Here is a 14,813-nt window from a genome sequence, read left to right as displayed (position 1 = left end):
CCTGGCCCCTGGCCCTCACCTGCGTACTCCTGCGGCAGCATAGGCCTGTCCACCACCTTCCGGAAGGCCTCCACCCACGCCCGCTGCTCCGCCTCCGTCTCACAGGCCAGCAGGAACCTGCGCTCCGGCGTGACGATGGTGATGCCGTGTGGCCAGTGGTGGCCCTGGGTGGACGGGGGGAGCCTGTCCAACACTGTGTAGCCACTCTCCCTGCTGCCAATGAAGACCTCTCCCCTGGCGAAGGCGTCCTGTGGTGGGCGGGGCACAGACTGAGTGCTGCAGGGACCCAGCCCTCTTGTCTGCCCCACCCCAGGGCACGGGCGGGGCCCCCAGGGCTGTTCTCTGGGCAGCATCCTATCTAGGCCCAGCCTCACACACAGCTGGGTGAGGCCAGGGTCCCGGGAGCCACCCCTGTTCCCAGTAGAGCTGGCCACCCAGGATGCACGGCTGCTGTCCCGGGCCACAGCCGCGGCTTACCAAGGGGTCCTTGAAGTACATGAGCCTCCGGTCGTCCATGGTGAACCAGCGCCTCCGGAAGCCTTCTGTCTGCTGTGGGTCAGAGAGCCAGGGACTGGCAGGGGTCTGAGGCCCGCCCTTGCCCCCAGCTGACCACAGCTCACCCTGGGAGAGCAGGGCCCGCGCCTCGGCCTCCCCCGCCCCCTGCAGGCCCAGGCAGGGTCTGGGCTATGGGGCCACCTGCGTGCTGGGGTGGGGCCCAGCAGGGGCCCAGGCACGGGGTAGAGAGGGGTGGGACCTGCCCTGAGGGGGTTCCCGTCAGTGGGACCCCCTGCTCTTACAAAACATTTTGGCGGCCACGACCATCCACCCCAAGATAATCCTGTAGGCACATGCAGGTGAACTGAGGCCTCACCTTTCCACCCCCAGGCCACCCCCCACCACATCTGGTGCTGACCCCCGGGCGTGGCCCGGTTGCCTGGGGCAGCAGCAGACGCACCTTGGGCCCCGTTTTCTCCATGTAGCCTTCCTTCAGGTAGTTCCGGGTCAGCTTCGGCACCAGCTAGGGCAGGAAAGAGGCTCGGCTCCCCCGTCCGCCCCCCTCCGCTGCTCCCCACAAACCCAGCCCCTCCCCCTCCCCCACAGCTCAGCTCAGGCGCCCCAGAATCCAGGAGGGTTGCTGTGGTCCCTTGGGGGGCCACTGTCTCAGGGAGGCCATGGTCAGCCCCCAGCCCAATATCCCCCAGGCGGCAGCCACTCACATCGGCGTCGCTGGCCCCGGGGAAGGCCACCTGCAGGTAGTGGAAGCGGGCAGCTCGCAGAGCGTTGAACCAGTCGACCGTCTCCTGGGGGCAGAGGGGGCAGAGGCTGCTTGTGGGCGTGGCCACGGGCTGGGGCCTCTCAGCTCAGTGGGCCCCAGGGACAGCCCAGGGACAGGCTGCACCGTCTGCTCTGACCGCCCCCTGCCCAGGGTTTACCTGTAGGGCCTGGGAGGACCCAGTGGAGCCCCCACCTTGGGCAGGGGCACAGCATGTGGGGCCAGTGCCCACACCAGCCCCCAGGCCCTGGCACTGTTTGGGTGCTGGGGGCCTTTTCTCCTCCCAGGTGGGGCTGTTCCTGGGGCCTGCTGGGGGCTCCTTTGCTTGACATCTCCCGCAGCTCCACCTGCTCCAGGCCCATCCAGGGGTCCCTCCACCCTTACCACCTGCCTTCCGCCCTCTGCCCTCCACCCTCCCTGGGCTCAGTGCCCCACAGGGGCTCCTGGTGAAGCTGCGGAGGACACGCTTAGAGGCCTGGAGCTGGTTCTGCAGGGAGCAGTCACACCTGCTCACACTGAGGACGGGAGGTTTCCTAAAGGCCTGACCTGGGAGCCGGGAAGAATGGCCCCAGAGCGCTGGATGTGGCCGCCAGGAGGCTTGGAGAGCCCTGGGGCTGAGAGCCAGGCAGCCCTGCCAGGGTACACAACCCCCCGGTGATGGAGCAGGCCCCCCACAGCCATGGGCAGGGCTCTGAGGGAGGAGACCCAGAGGGAGACTGCCCCGCCCCCCGAAGGTGCCTGAGGGTCTGGTGTTGAGGGGCATGGGGGCAGCTGCCCAGGAACCACAGTTACGGTCCCTCCCAGCGGGCCCCGTGTGGGCCGAGGGTGCCTGCCCCAGGCAGGAGGTGTTCCCTCTAGAAAAACCGACCCCCAGAAACCCGCCTGTGGAAGACAGAGTAAGGCCCCTGGACCAGACCGCTGCTTGCCAGGGAGAAGGTGCTGGGCCGTGGACCCAGGATGTGCTCTGTGGGAAGGGCCTGGCGAGACCAGGGAGCTCTGCTACAGGAAACCAGAAGCAGCAGCAAAGGGTTTGAAAGACAAACGTGAAGAAATTTCCCAGGAACAGAGAGAAAAGTGGGAACTGAAGAGGGAGGGGACCAGGTCAGAATAGCAGGAGTTCCAGGAAACAGGACCAGCAAAGGGCATAGGGACACTGCCCGGCGCTGTGGGACGAGGGACCCACCAGGAAGGCCCCGGCACGACCGAGGACCCCTCCGGGGCTGGGAATGGGCACTGTGGCGCCTCCCAATCATGAGGGAGCACCCACTGCACCCAGAGTCCCGCGGCAGCACCGAGTCCAGCGCAGGGGGCTTCGGAGATGCTCTCCTGGTACGGGGTCTCGGGAAGCAACTGGAGGGTGTGCCCCCAACTCCCCCAGGAGGGAGCAAACCCAGAAGGACTGGCGGGAAAGGAGCCAGCAGTGAGATGCAGTTCCAGGACAGATGCCCCAACAGCTGGAGCTGTGGCCCCGCGGGCTGCCACCGGCATCCAGGGCCTCATCTAGTCCATGGGGGTCTGGGGGTCCTAAGCACGCAGGGAACCGGGTTGGAGGGGGACAGCTCTCAGCGCCAGGAAAGGGACCGTCAACACTGGAGGGAAGGGTGCCTCCCGCTCAGCTCTGACAGCGGAACGCAGACGTGGGCAGACCTGCAGCGGGGTGGCAGCAGAGCTGGGGACGGGCAGGGCTGGAGCCTCCTCTCTCACAGCCGGGTCCCGGGGTGGGGGGGCCGTGTGTGGAAAGGCCTGGGAAGAGGGTTCCAGGAGGCAGCGGAGCAGGAACTGGTCTCCCCAGCTGGATGTCAGCTGCAGGGCCGCCCTGCGGGCCCTGGATGAGATTATAGGCAGATATCCCATCAGACACTTGGGGCAGTGGCCCGTCTGTTCAAGGGGAACAAACCTGCCAGCCGAGAATCCTGTGTCGTGGAAACCGGCCTTTCAAAGTGAGGGAGGGGTCCAGACACTCTCAGGGAAACAAAAGCTGGGCAGTTTGTGACCAACAGACCTGCCCCCCAAAAAGCTTGAGGGAGTCCTGGAGCCGGGACACCAGGGCCCTCACTGGGCAGCGTCGCAGCCACCAGGAGACCTAAGGGACAAACTCGGCCAATGACAAAAGCAGCTACTACTGTAACAGTGGCTGTGACTGTGCCTTCCGCTTCCTACGTGATTAAGGAGACAAAACATTAAAACAATTATCGGTGTAAGAGCCGGTCTCACATTCGTGCACCTAATGACAGACCATCAAAACACAGGCAGCAAGCCCCAGCCCGTGCAGCTCAGTGGACTGAGCACAGGCCTGCAAACCAAAGGGTCGCTTCGAGTCCCAGTCAGGGCGCAGGCCTGGGTTGCGGGCCAGGTCCCCTGTAGGGGGCGCATGGAGGCAGCCACACATTGATGTTTCTCTCCCTCTTTCTCCCTTCCCCCTCTCTAAAAATGAGTAAATGAAAATACAAAAGAAAAGTACAAATAGGTAGTTACAGCATAGCCATGGGGATGTAAAGTACAGCGCAGGAGTGCGGGGTGCTGGGGCGGGGGGCAGCGGGCAAAAAATTGGGACAACTGCAATGGCAAATCAATAAAATATAATTTTAAAAAATGAGTATTAATTACACAGAGTATCTTCTGGGACCACAATGGAAGAAACCCTGGTGAACTCGCACAGTGGTGGAGACTGAACTACCGACAGACCGGAGACAAAGTCACGAGGGACAGGAAACAATACTTAGGGGTGAGTGAAAATGAACACGCCCATCCCAGATCTGCGGGCCCGACTGCGGGCGCCGGTGACAGGAGAAACCTGGGGCCAGCAGCCTGGCCCCAACTCTCGAGCTAGAGCAAGACCCAGCTAGACCCGGAGCCGCAGGAGGGAGGGGCCACTGACAGGAGAGCAGAGAGAAAGGAAAGGAGAGAAACCAAAAATGATGCCCGGAGCCGGTGCTTCAGAATGACCCCCAGGACCGACACGCCCTTAGCTGGGAGGACAGAGAGAGGGGTGCAGACCGCCGAAATCGGAAGGGTGAGCGGGATCGCTCAGGGCCTACACACAGTCCCACACCGGAACTGAGATGGGCAGCCGGACGAAACTCCACTTCCCAGACACACAAAGCTGGCCGGGCTGCCCTGTGACAGGCACGAGGCCAGAATCGGCAACTGGAAATCTCCCGACGGAGGACAGCCCCAGGCCCCACGGGCAGAGGCCGCTGAACACGGAGGAGCGGCCACCAGCCCTGCCACACCTTCCCGGGAACGCGTGCCGGCTGACCTGAGGGACCAGCACAGCCCGGACACCGAAGCCGAAGGAGCAGCCGCGGGACTAGACAACCAGAGGCCCCGTCCCTGGTGAACAGCAACCCACCCCCCACCCCCACCGACAACATGAGCGAATGAAACTCGCTGCCTCTTTAAGTGCATCGTGCCCCACAGCCAATGGGGTTCACCCCTGGGACAGGAGGGCGGGTCGGCAAGGTGGCCACCAGGGTCACACGCCCCAGGCACAGAGCGAAGGGGGACCCAGCCCCAGAGCCCGCCTGCGCCCACCTTCCCGTCCTCGTGGTAGACGAAGATGTTGCGGGTGCTGTTGTCCTTCAGGTAGGTGACCTGCAGGCCGTGCGGGTGGCCGATCTTGGCCGGCTGGAAGGTGGCGTTCAGGTGCTCCACCTTCATGATGGCCTTGGGCTCCTTGGCCTGGGAAGCGAGGCTGGGACTCAGCACTGGGCCTGCGTGGGGCCCGGGCTGCCTGGCCGGGGCGTCTGTGGTAGCAGAGTCCCCCGCGTTGGGGACATGGGGGACGACAGTGGGACTCAACACCTGGGCAGACACCCTGCCCTGCTGCCAGGCTCTGGCTGGGGCTGCCGGGGGTGGACGAGGCTGTGGCCGTGGAACCACCCGGTCCCGCCTCACGGGTGACGTGCTGACGTCAGCAGGTCTGGGGCAGCTCGGCTAGCTGCATAGCCTTCTGGACCCTCCCTCCTCTGCCCCCTGTGTTTGCCTGGGGGACCCAGGGGCGCCCCAACATCTGCTTGCTTGTCTCACTGATGCCCGGGGGTGCCCCCTCCAGGGGCAAGCTCGCTCCTTCTGTGTCCCAGTGAGTGAGTGGGGCCCTGGGTGGAGGGGGTTGTCCCAGGGGACACGTTCCTAACAGGGAGGCCTGGCTCCTGAGACCAGCGCTCAGGCAGCTGAGGACTCAGTGCTGCGTGCAGGGACAGAGGTGCTGCTGCCACAGGCCCCCAGAGTGGGGCAGGGTGCTGCCCTGGGATGCCCCCCCCACCCCGCCCCGGCTGGCTCACATCATTTCTGTTGAAATACTTCAGGGCTCCCTCTCGTTCCGTCAGCACAAACTTCCGGCTCAAAAACTGCCCGTTGTCCCGGCCCCGCTTCCAGAGAAAACCCTCTCGGTATCCTGGGGACAGAGGGGATGAGGGTCAGACAGTCACAGGGACAGGGCTGGGGGCCACCACACGGCCGGAGCCCAGCCGCGGAGGGTAGGGCAGGGGGACTTTCGTCCCGAGGGGACCTGTCGGCCCCCACAAGTGGGGGGCTGCGTAGCACGAGTGGGAGTCTGCGCCCCGCTCCGGGCTGCCTGCCCAGAGCCCAGAGCACGCCGAGGCCAGGCCCCAGGCTGCCCGCTGCTCCAGGTCGCTTCCTGTCGGGGCACTGACCGGCACACACCTGCGGGGCAGGAGAGCGGGGCCCAGGTGTGTCCACTGCCGAGTCCCTGGCACCCGGAAAGGCCGCCTACGCCGCAGCGGGACTTGGCAGGTGTGAGGAAGGGTCTCATGGCGGGCAAGGGTCCTGGTGGTCCCTGTGTCCTTGGCCAAGGTCATCACAGGGCCCTCACATGGGGAGGCGGAGGGAGAAGTGACCACAGGAACTGAAGCAGTGTGGCCTTGGCCAAGAACACACCACTCGGTGCTGGGGGTCCGGTCTCGCCTACACCTGGACGTCCTGTCAGCCCAGGCCGCAGAGCACAGCGCCCCCCGATGGGTACCTGCAGAGGTCCCCGCCCACCCTTCCTCAGCACCACGGAGCTCCTGCCACAGCCTCCGGGTGAGGCCCCGCCCAGCACTCGACACCCGTCAACCTGTTCCCATCCCCATCTCTCGGAGGAGGAAACTGAGGCACAGAGACAAAGTCCCCCTCTCAGGCCACCTCGCTGTGAGGGGGGGGGGGCCTGGTGCCTGCCCTGCCCGCGAGGCCCAGCAGGTGGCAGCAGAGCCCAGGACACGCAAGGCGGCTGTAGGGGGCGGGGGGGGGGGGGGGGGGGGCGTGGAGGTGGGGTAAGGGGCAAGGCCCACCTGACTTCACTCCCTGGCCAACAGGGCCCTAGTCCAGAGCCAGGCCTTTCTGGCTGAGCAGCCCTGTGCTTGCTGACAGTGAGCCACCACGGTGCCTAACTTAAGGCCCCTTGAGAGCAGCCTGTTTGCAAGGGTGCTGGCCAGGGTCCCCGACGGGCCAGCCTGAAGTCAGCGTTGGTGCCCAGCCTCCGAGCCCCGGGGCCACCAGGCCCAGGCACCCGGACACGCAGCCCAGCCTGCAGCATCTGCGGCCTGTCGGCCGACGCCTAGGGGAGCTGCCTGGGTTGTGGGAGCATTGCCCCCACCCCCAGCTGACCAGAACAAACTTCTCCCTCGACTGGGCCCCTCCTGCAGCCCCAGGGTGCCGCAGGCCCCCCCTGCACGCACTTTGACATCACATAACATTCCCCCCCCCACGACACAGGTGGGGAAACCAAGGCACAGGGCGGGCCTGTCACTCCCCTCAGGAAGCCCCTGGCTCCACCTGCCCTGTGTCATTTGGGACCGAGCTGGGGTGATGGGGGGGGGGTGGAGGCCCAGACCTCCTGCTCTGCACAGCCGGACCGCTGGGGGTGGGGAGGCTGGGGGGCACTGCCAGGAGGCAGGGAGATGCGGGTGCAACGCAGAGGCAGGAAGGGCTGTGTCTGTCGGTGACTGGGGGCGGCCTGGGCGCCCGGCCCCAGGACAACAGGGCACATTGTCTGCCGGTGAAAGGCAGCCATTTAGTCTCCGGCTCCAGGCGGGGCCGTGTCGGGAGGGAGCCGGGAACAGCTGTTCCCGGGGTCACCCCAGCCAGCAGGGGCCAGGGGCCGCCCACACGCCTGTGACCTGGGCCAGGGTTGGCACCTGCCCACCTGGGTCCACCAGAGCCTGGGCCCACACCACACCCCCCCTCCCTGACACTGGGTCCCGCCCGGCCAACAGCTCCAGACACTCACAGAGGGGCCCCAGGCCGCACCAGCACAGCCCCTGTGCTCCCAGGTCCCCCGTCTGGCCTGCGTCCCATGACCTGACGTCCTCGGAGGCTGCCGGCCAGGCATCTTGTCCGTCGTCCCCCAGACTGGCCTCCCCCTGACTGAGGCCAGGTCACACGTGTCTGGTGCATGAAGTCGTGTCTGTGGCCGTGACATGGAGCCGGTCACCCCAGGAAACGGGGTCTGGTGGGAAGTCAGCACCTTCCCCATGTCCTCGTCAGTGTCTTGGGACCAGGCCCTTGGACACCAGCGCCCACAAGGGTCTCCCTGGTTCCGCGGACAGGGCCCCGTGTCTGCGCTTTTCCCATGCTTACTAGCGGGTTTCTTCTGTCCCCCACCTCCCACCACCCCCGCTGGTTCCTCATTTGCGTCGGTGTGGACCACAGAAGCCCACCTCACTCTGGGGTCCAGGCGCAGGCGCTCGCCTCGTCCGTCGGACAGGCCAGCTCTGCGGGGTCACCCTGGGGACACCACTGGAGCTGAGTGTGTGGGCTCCTCACACCAGGACGAGGCGGCCTGAGCGGGAGGCATGCCGGCCCCGGGCCTCACCCCGACTACTGGGCTAGCCCATCCCAAGCCCTGCATTTCCCCTTTCTCCTCCGCGGGGACTTCTGCATTCCACGGTGGGAAAGTGTCCTTGCGGCAAACCCAGGGCAGGGCAGGAAGTGCCCATGGGAATCCCCGAGCCCCTCCTGGGTGGGAGGAGCCCACGGAGAAGACCGGAGGGCTGGGGTGGGGTCAGGGCCACCAGCCACCTCATGAGAGGCTCTCCCTCCTGTCCCTCCTCCCTCCCAGACACACCGCAGAGCCACCCCTCACCCTCTGGCACCCACAAGGGACTGGCGTGAGGGTCTGCCACCTGCGTGCACACCCGCTTCTGGAGCCCAGCCCCGCTTTCTCCCCGGGACTGCGAGGGCGGTGAGGACTGCTCCTGGTGCACAGGCAGGCGGCACTCCATCGCGGCGGGCCACACCCTCCCTGGCAGTCGGCGCCACCATGTGGTGGCGCAGGCCCTCTTCTCGCAGAGCCCACCTGCGGGAGCACTGGCGCCCCAGGCAGGCCCAGCGGGAGGGCGGAAAGGAAAGGCTGACACAGAGCCTCTCACCAGGCCTGGATCAGCCGTGCCTGAGGGCAGGTGATTGTATCAGCCAAGCCACATCCTCTGTTCCTTATGCCCGAGCTGGACTTTAGTCCTAATGCGAAAATGGGCGCAGACCCAGTGCCACAGTTGTCGGCCCCGCCCGCCCTGCCCGTGAAATGAGGGCACACACTGTGTTGTCCTTGACTGCTGAGACGCTTCGGGGCCTCGGGGAGCCCTCCAGGGGTTCCAGATCACACAGCCGGGGTTCAGGCCAGGATGGAGCCTGCGGGGGTCCCAGGAGCTAAACAGGCGCAGGTACCCCTGTGCCCCTCACCCAACCCCTGCAGCCCCAGGTCAGGGCTTGTCAGCTGAGGAGGAAGTGGCTGCATGAAAGCGACAGCGATGGGGTGGACGGGGTGGGGGGTCTGGAGGCGCAGGGCCCAGAGGCCTGCCGTGCGGCATTCGGGCTGCAGGAGGAGCTGCCCTGGCCCTGGGACCACAGCTGGGATGTGGGAGCCAGTCCCACCCTTGGGCAGCCGTGTGGAGGGATCACTCCAAGGGGCATAGGGCATCCCATACCCCATGACGCCCTGGGGCCTTCCTGCCACCACAGCAGGATCCCTTCCTGGCAGCAGGAGCCCAGGGTGCTCCCTCAGGCCCCAGCTGTGAGCAGCAGGAACTCCGAGCCCTGGGTCTCTGGCTCGAAGCCCGTGGCCAAGGGGACACTCACTCAGAGCCCTCCCGGAGTTCCTAAAGGCTCTGCAGCGCCCCGTGGGGGGTGCAATGCGGAGCCACCTTACCTGCAGAGTACGGCTCCTGCCTCTCCGGGTCGGTGAACTCCTGGCGCTCGTACTTGGCCCGGATCCACTGCTCCCGCAGGAGGCTGGGGACAGAGCGGAGGGCCGGCCTGAGCCTGGGCTGGGCGGGGCGGGGGGGCCACTGGCCAGAGCGGCCCTGGACATGTGGCCGTGGTCTGGCAGGAGGCTGAGAGCCACCTGCTGTGATTTTTAAAATCGTCTGCTGCTCAGTTTCCTCAGCACTCCCCTTCCTCCAGGCTGAGACGTACGTCATGCGCCACCCCTGTCACCCTCGTGACGTGCCCCCCTGTCCGCAGCTGAGTCCCAAGGTGTGCAGCCGCCACCCCCAGCAGAGACCAGTGCCCATGAGCAGTCGCTACCCGGCACTGGCCCATCTGGGCTGGCGGGTTCTGACCCGAACGTTAGCGGCACTGCAGTGCGGTGGCCCCGGGGACCGACGTCCTCACTGGGCACCTGCGCACAGACTCCTCCAGGGCCCAGGGCTCTCCTGCTGCCAGCGCCTGAGACACCCGCTTCCCTTGAACTCAAGCGTCTGGTTGTGAGGGACTGGACTCACACGAGGACGTCGAGGAGAAAGGCCAGGACCCAGCACCCCACAGCGAGGCCCTGCATGTCCCTGAGTGACCTGGGCCTGCCGTCACACCGCTGGCCACCCCAGGAGCATCTCAGACTGAGTTCAGCTGCCCCATCAGCCACCGGACCCACCACCTCCTCGCCTACCTCCTCCCTGTGCACCCACCTGAGGGACCCATCCCTGCTTCCCATGGGGATGCCCGGCATGGGACGCCCGGCCCACCCAACCCCCAGTGAGGCTTCATTCCAGAGCCTTCCCCCGTCTGCAAGGCCCCGTTTCCCAGAGAGGCCCCTTCATAGCCAGTGAGGATGTGCCCTGCCTGCTGGGGGTGCCACCCAGTCCCTACAGGAGTCAGCTCCCCTCTTGCACCCAGCTTCTCATCTCTAACATGAGGGCCTCCCCAGGCTTGGCCGGAAGCTTCTAGAAGCAGCTTCAGGAGGAAGGCCTAGAAGCAGGCACCAGGGTGGGGCAGCCCCCCAGGCCTGCAGAGCTGTCCTGAACCTCGGGGTCACTGTGGGTCAGCGGGGCCCGCCCTCCAGGGGCCGCCTGGGCCAGCACCGACGCGTCACGCCCTGTGTGAGGGGAGTGCCCACGCACCCACGGTGACCCCGACAGCTGCCCATGTTCCAGGGCAGCGGCCTCACAGCCACCCCCCTCCCCCGCCACCCCCCCTTCCCCGCCACCCCAGTGGGCAGGGCCCTTGGGGTCTGGATAGGTCCCCTCCAAGTGGGGTGGGGCACCTGCTGACAGCCCCCGTGGAGAGACGTGCCGCGGGCCGACGGCGCTGCCTCTGGCGTCGGACTGCTGGGCTTTGCCGCCCACGGAGGTGACCCTGGACCCGTGGCTGCCTCACGGCACCCTCTGCATGTGTCCGTGAAGGGCTGAATTGCATCCCCCCCCCCCACCATCTCCCGTCGGAGTCCCAGTCCCCGGGGCCCTCACATCAGCCCCCATCTGGAAACAGGGCAGCTGCCGATTAATAAGTCAGGACAGGCTGTCCCAGAGCGTCCTGATCGGCGTCCCCACAGAAAGGGGAACCTGGACACTGGCACACAGAGGGTCGGCCGTGTGAGGACCAAGGCCTCAGGAGGAAGCCTGACCCCCTGGGTCTCGGCTGCAAGACGGAAACCCCGCCATTGAAGCTGCCGGTCCGTGGAGCTTGGTCACCGAGGCCCCAGGAAGCAGGCAAGGAGCAGTTTTCAGGGAGGCCAGGGGGACACTTCGGCTCTAGAACTTCCCACCCCAGGGAAGGGGCGCCCCGGCCCATAGCTGGCAGGAAGTGGGGGCGCTCGTGTGGCCCCCGCCAGCAGCTGCCCGCGCCCGCACACAGGAAGCGGCTGGGCGGGCTCTCGCCATCCCAGTGAGACCGAGAGGAGCAGTATGACTGGCAGTGTCGAAACGAGGCACCGGTGGTGACACAGGAAGGGAGCTGAGTCACCGGCCACTCTCTAAAAACGACCACATCGCCAGACCCCCTGAGCCCTGTCTGCTTCTTCCTGGCTCCAGCTCAGGGGGCTCTGAGCCTCAGACGGGGTGGCGAAGGGTGGGACCACTGTGTCCAGAGAGCTCCCTCTGGGCCCCTCGGCCACATGCCTCACTCCCCCTGGTTTCGTTCCACAACAGCCTGGTGGCAGGCGGCACCAGCCCCCGTGCCTCACCCCCCCCCACACACACACAGCTGGGGAGGCAGCGGCTGCAGGAGCCCTGTGCAGAGCGTACAAAGCTAGGGTGCACCCTCACACACAAAGGAACTCAGACCACGCCCAGCTCGGCCACGGTCCTCTATCCCCACCACGGCACTGCGCACGGTGAGCGTGGTGGGCCACCCCCACGCCTCCCTGACGATACCAGCCCGGAGAGGGGCTTCTCTGAGACGCAGCCCTCCGGGCTGGGCCCACTGCAGGCTCAGACAGTGTCCGGCGTGGCTCCTGAGAACCTTCGCCTAGTGGAGCCTTCCCGATGGCAGGGCCTACCCGGACATCAGGGCTCACTCCCCTGGGATGCCCAGTCCCCTGAGCACACACCTCTGCAAGGGGCCAGGGCGCCCGCAGGGACATGAGCCTGTGGACCAGTCTGTCCCTGGCTATGGGCTCAGACAGGCAGGAGACACTGGCACAAAGGCAAGTGACCCACCCTCAGAGCTGCCCACGGCTGGGTGACGGCACCACACCCCAGGAGCCGCTGCCCCACTGTGCCGATTCACTCCGAGTCCGGCAGGCCTGGGGCCCGGGTTTCCAGGAGCCCAGCAGCGCTCACGGAGGACCCAGCGCCTCTCTGAGCCACTCGGGGGAAGAGCCAGCCGTGACACGCAGACACGCAGGGAGTGAGCCTATGTCCAGACACACCTCCGGGGCCTGCACTGGAGCTGGTGCAGCGCCGGGTGCCGGGCCTGCACTCCCCACTGCGCACCTAACGCAGAGACGGAAGGAGCAACCCCCTGCTGAGGGCCCACGGGCCCCTGGCTTGCTAAGTGAGCCAGGAGCAAATCGGGGACACAGGAGAGGAGGCGCTGCCACCAGGGATGTGGGAAGCCCTGGGGGGTGGGGGGGACCGCCTGGCTGGCTCCTGCGCTGGGCCCCCGTCGCTCTGGGGAGCTCCCCACCCCTGTGGGCCTTGGGGCTCCCTGGTCAAGTCAGAGGCTTGGGGGGGGTGTTTAAGAGCCATTTGGTTCGCCACAACCCTGGAGCCCTGAGTGACCCCCGAGGGCCAGGCCTGCTCTGGGAGCAGGAAGGGCCTGGGTGTCTGGTGGGGCGGGGAGGGGGCCGGAGGGCCACGTGGAGGGAGGAGGCCAGTGTGCAGCAGCAGCTCCTGGGACAGGAGGGTCTCCCCAGAGCCCCCACAGAAGGGCCAGGAGGTGGCGCATGGCCCCAGGGCGACTCTCCGAGAACCTGCGTCCACAGGGCCCTCGGGCTCCCCCGACTTCCAGAACCTACGGGGTGGGGGGCGCCTGTGCTGGGGGCTGGGAAGAGGAGAGAGAGTCCGAGGCCGCCTCCTCTCGAGGAGCCCCCCACCCACGGAACTTGAGGGGAAAGGGCGCCGCGCTCCGAGAGGACAGAGGGTTCTCAGGGGAAAGAGGAAAGGATAGGGAGCCAGGCCCGAGGGTGCTGGGCATGTGGCTGGAGACAGGTGAGGGCACCAGGTGGGGACAGCCAGGCAAATGCAGGGCAGGTGCTGGGAGAGCTGGCCAGGGACCCAGGCTGAGCACAGGCTGAGGCCCCACAGGAAGAGGTGGGTGACGCAGTCCCCACATGCCCATAGCCGCCCCCTCCCCCCGCCAGGGGCACCGCACACCCAGTGGCCCCTCAAACCCCGGCCCCCTGGCGCTGAGTTGCCAGTGGCAAACAGCCCTGGGTCCCCGGGTACCCGCCGCCCCGCCCGGGGCCTCCCAGAGCCCTGGCTGTTTGCCCAGCACCCAACGGGCCCCTTGTTACTCACTGACAGTCGGAGGGCGTGGGCCGGTAGTAGAAAGATGGCACCTGGGACTCGTACGTGGCCCTGGCAGCGTCGTTCCCGTGGGAGGCCATGAACTGAGAGAGAGAGGACAGGGGCCGGGCAGGTCAGAGCAGCTGGGACCCCGGAGCCCTCCCGTCCCAGGGACACCACCACCTGGGGCGAGGGGACAGGACCAAACAGACCAGGAATCAAGTTTTTTAAAGCTGGAAGTGATTCTAAAGTTCGTTCTTAAAGTAAGGAGCAAAAATATGCTAGAAAGTTCTGACCGTGAGGACTCTTTCCAGCAGACGTTGACACCTGTCGCGGTGCAGCAAAAACGGCACAGGTGCTGAGAAGGGCGCGGAGCTCATGGGACCAACCCCAGGCCCAGGAGCAGGTCCAGCGGGGGCCTGGGAGGTGGGGTCTGAGGGTCTGAGGTCCAGCGTGAGCTGGACGCAGGTCCAACAGCAGTGAATGTGCGGTGACAGGGACTCGGACCGACAGGAACGCCCTTTGCTGGTGAGAGCGTTAGGACGGGCGAGCAGAGAAGGCACAGGGGATAACCTCTCAGAAAAGTGCATCCCGTTGCACTAAAGGTTTAATTTCCAGAATTCAACAATAAAAGTAGTGAAGATCGTGGGATAGTTTTAAAAATCACTTTAGGAAAACAGAGGAGGAAATCTCGGGGACTTTGGACGAGGAAATGCGTCCTTACATTTGACTCCAGATGCACCAGCAACAAAAGAAAAACAAACGAGATTTCTTCAAAAGTAAAAACTCGTGCTTCAAAGGAAGCCATCAAGAAAGTGAAGCCACGGGACGGACGTTGAAGCCACAAGGCTGCTCGCAGAAGCCGCCCTGTGCAGAGGGGCCGCTGCGCCGCGGGGGGCCCTCTGAGGGGACGGAGGCGCTTCGGATCCCGACAGAGGTGACGGCTGCCCCACGTCAAGAACGTGCTGGATGACACCACGTTGTTCACTTCCTTTCTTTTTCTTTTAAATATATTTATCGATCGTGATATTAAGTGGTCCCATCCCCCCGTTCCTCTCTGCCCTGCACCCCCTCCCACCGGCACTGCCCCCCTTGGTTCATGTCCGTGGGTCGTACATACAAGTTCTTTGGCTTCTCCATTTCCTATACTATTCTTACCCTCCCCCTGTCTATTTTCCACCTGCCATTTATGCCTCCTCTTACTCCCTGTACCTTTTCCCCTTCTCTCCTCCTTCCACTCCCCCATTCGTAACCCTCCCTGTGATCTCCATTTCTGTGATTCTGTTCCTGTGCTGGTTGTTTGCTTAGTGTGTTTTTGGTTTTGTGTTTTTCAGGTTCGGTTGTTAATAGTTGTAAGTTTGTTGTCATTTTACTGTTCG

General features: G+C 65.4%; 1 protein-coding gene across 7 annotated transcripts in view; it reads right to left on the bottom strand.

Moving 5' to 3' along the window:
- Window positions 1-14,813, bottom strand: part of ADAP1 (ArfGAP with dual PH domains 1) — a 32,776-nt gene that overhangs the window by 1,946 nt on the left and 16,017 nt on the right. For 5 of the 7 annotated variants that reach the window (XM_053926802.2, XM_053926806.2, XM_053926805.2 and 2 more), the window contains 8 exons: window positions 13,447-13,538; window positions 9,420-9,502; window positions 5,557-5,669; window positions 4,808-4,954; window positions 1,218-1,301; window positions 956-1,018; window positions 478-549; window positions 20-248 (listed from right to left, as the gene is read on the bottom strand). In XM_053926802.2, coding sequence (XP_053782777.1) covers window positions 20-248; window positions 478-549; window positions 956-1,018; window positions 1,218-1,301; window positions 4,808-4,954; window positions 5,557-5,669; window positions 9,420-9,502; window positions 13,447-13,538 — 883 coding nt within the window. Of the gene's footprint in view, window positions 1-19; window positions 249-477; window positions 550-955; window positions 1,019-1,217; window positions 1,302-4,807; window positions 4,955-5,556; window positions 5,670-9,419; window positions 9,503-9,993; window positions 10,171-13,446; window positions 13,539-14,813 lie in introns of those variants that run through there. The other 2 variants (XM_053926803.2, XM_053926801.2) reach the window with 2 other exon arrangements.

This window comes from Desmodus rotundus, chromosome 6 (assembly GCF_022682495.2).
Source record: "Desmodus rotundus isolate HL8 chromosome 6, HLdesRot8A.1, whole genome shotgun sequence".
Lineage (NCBI taxonomy): Eukaryota > Metazoa > Chordata > Mammalia > Chiroptera > Phyllostomidae > Desmodus > Desmodus rotundus.
This window is presented reverse-complemented; position numbering and strand designations above follow the sequence as displayed.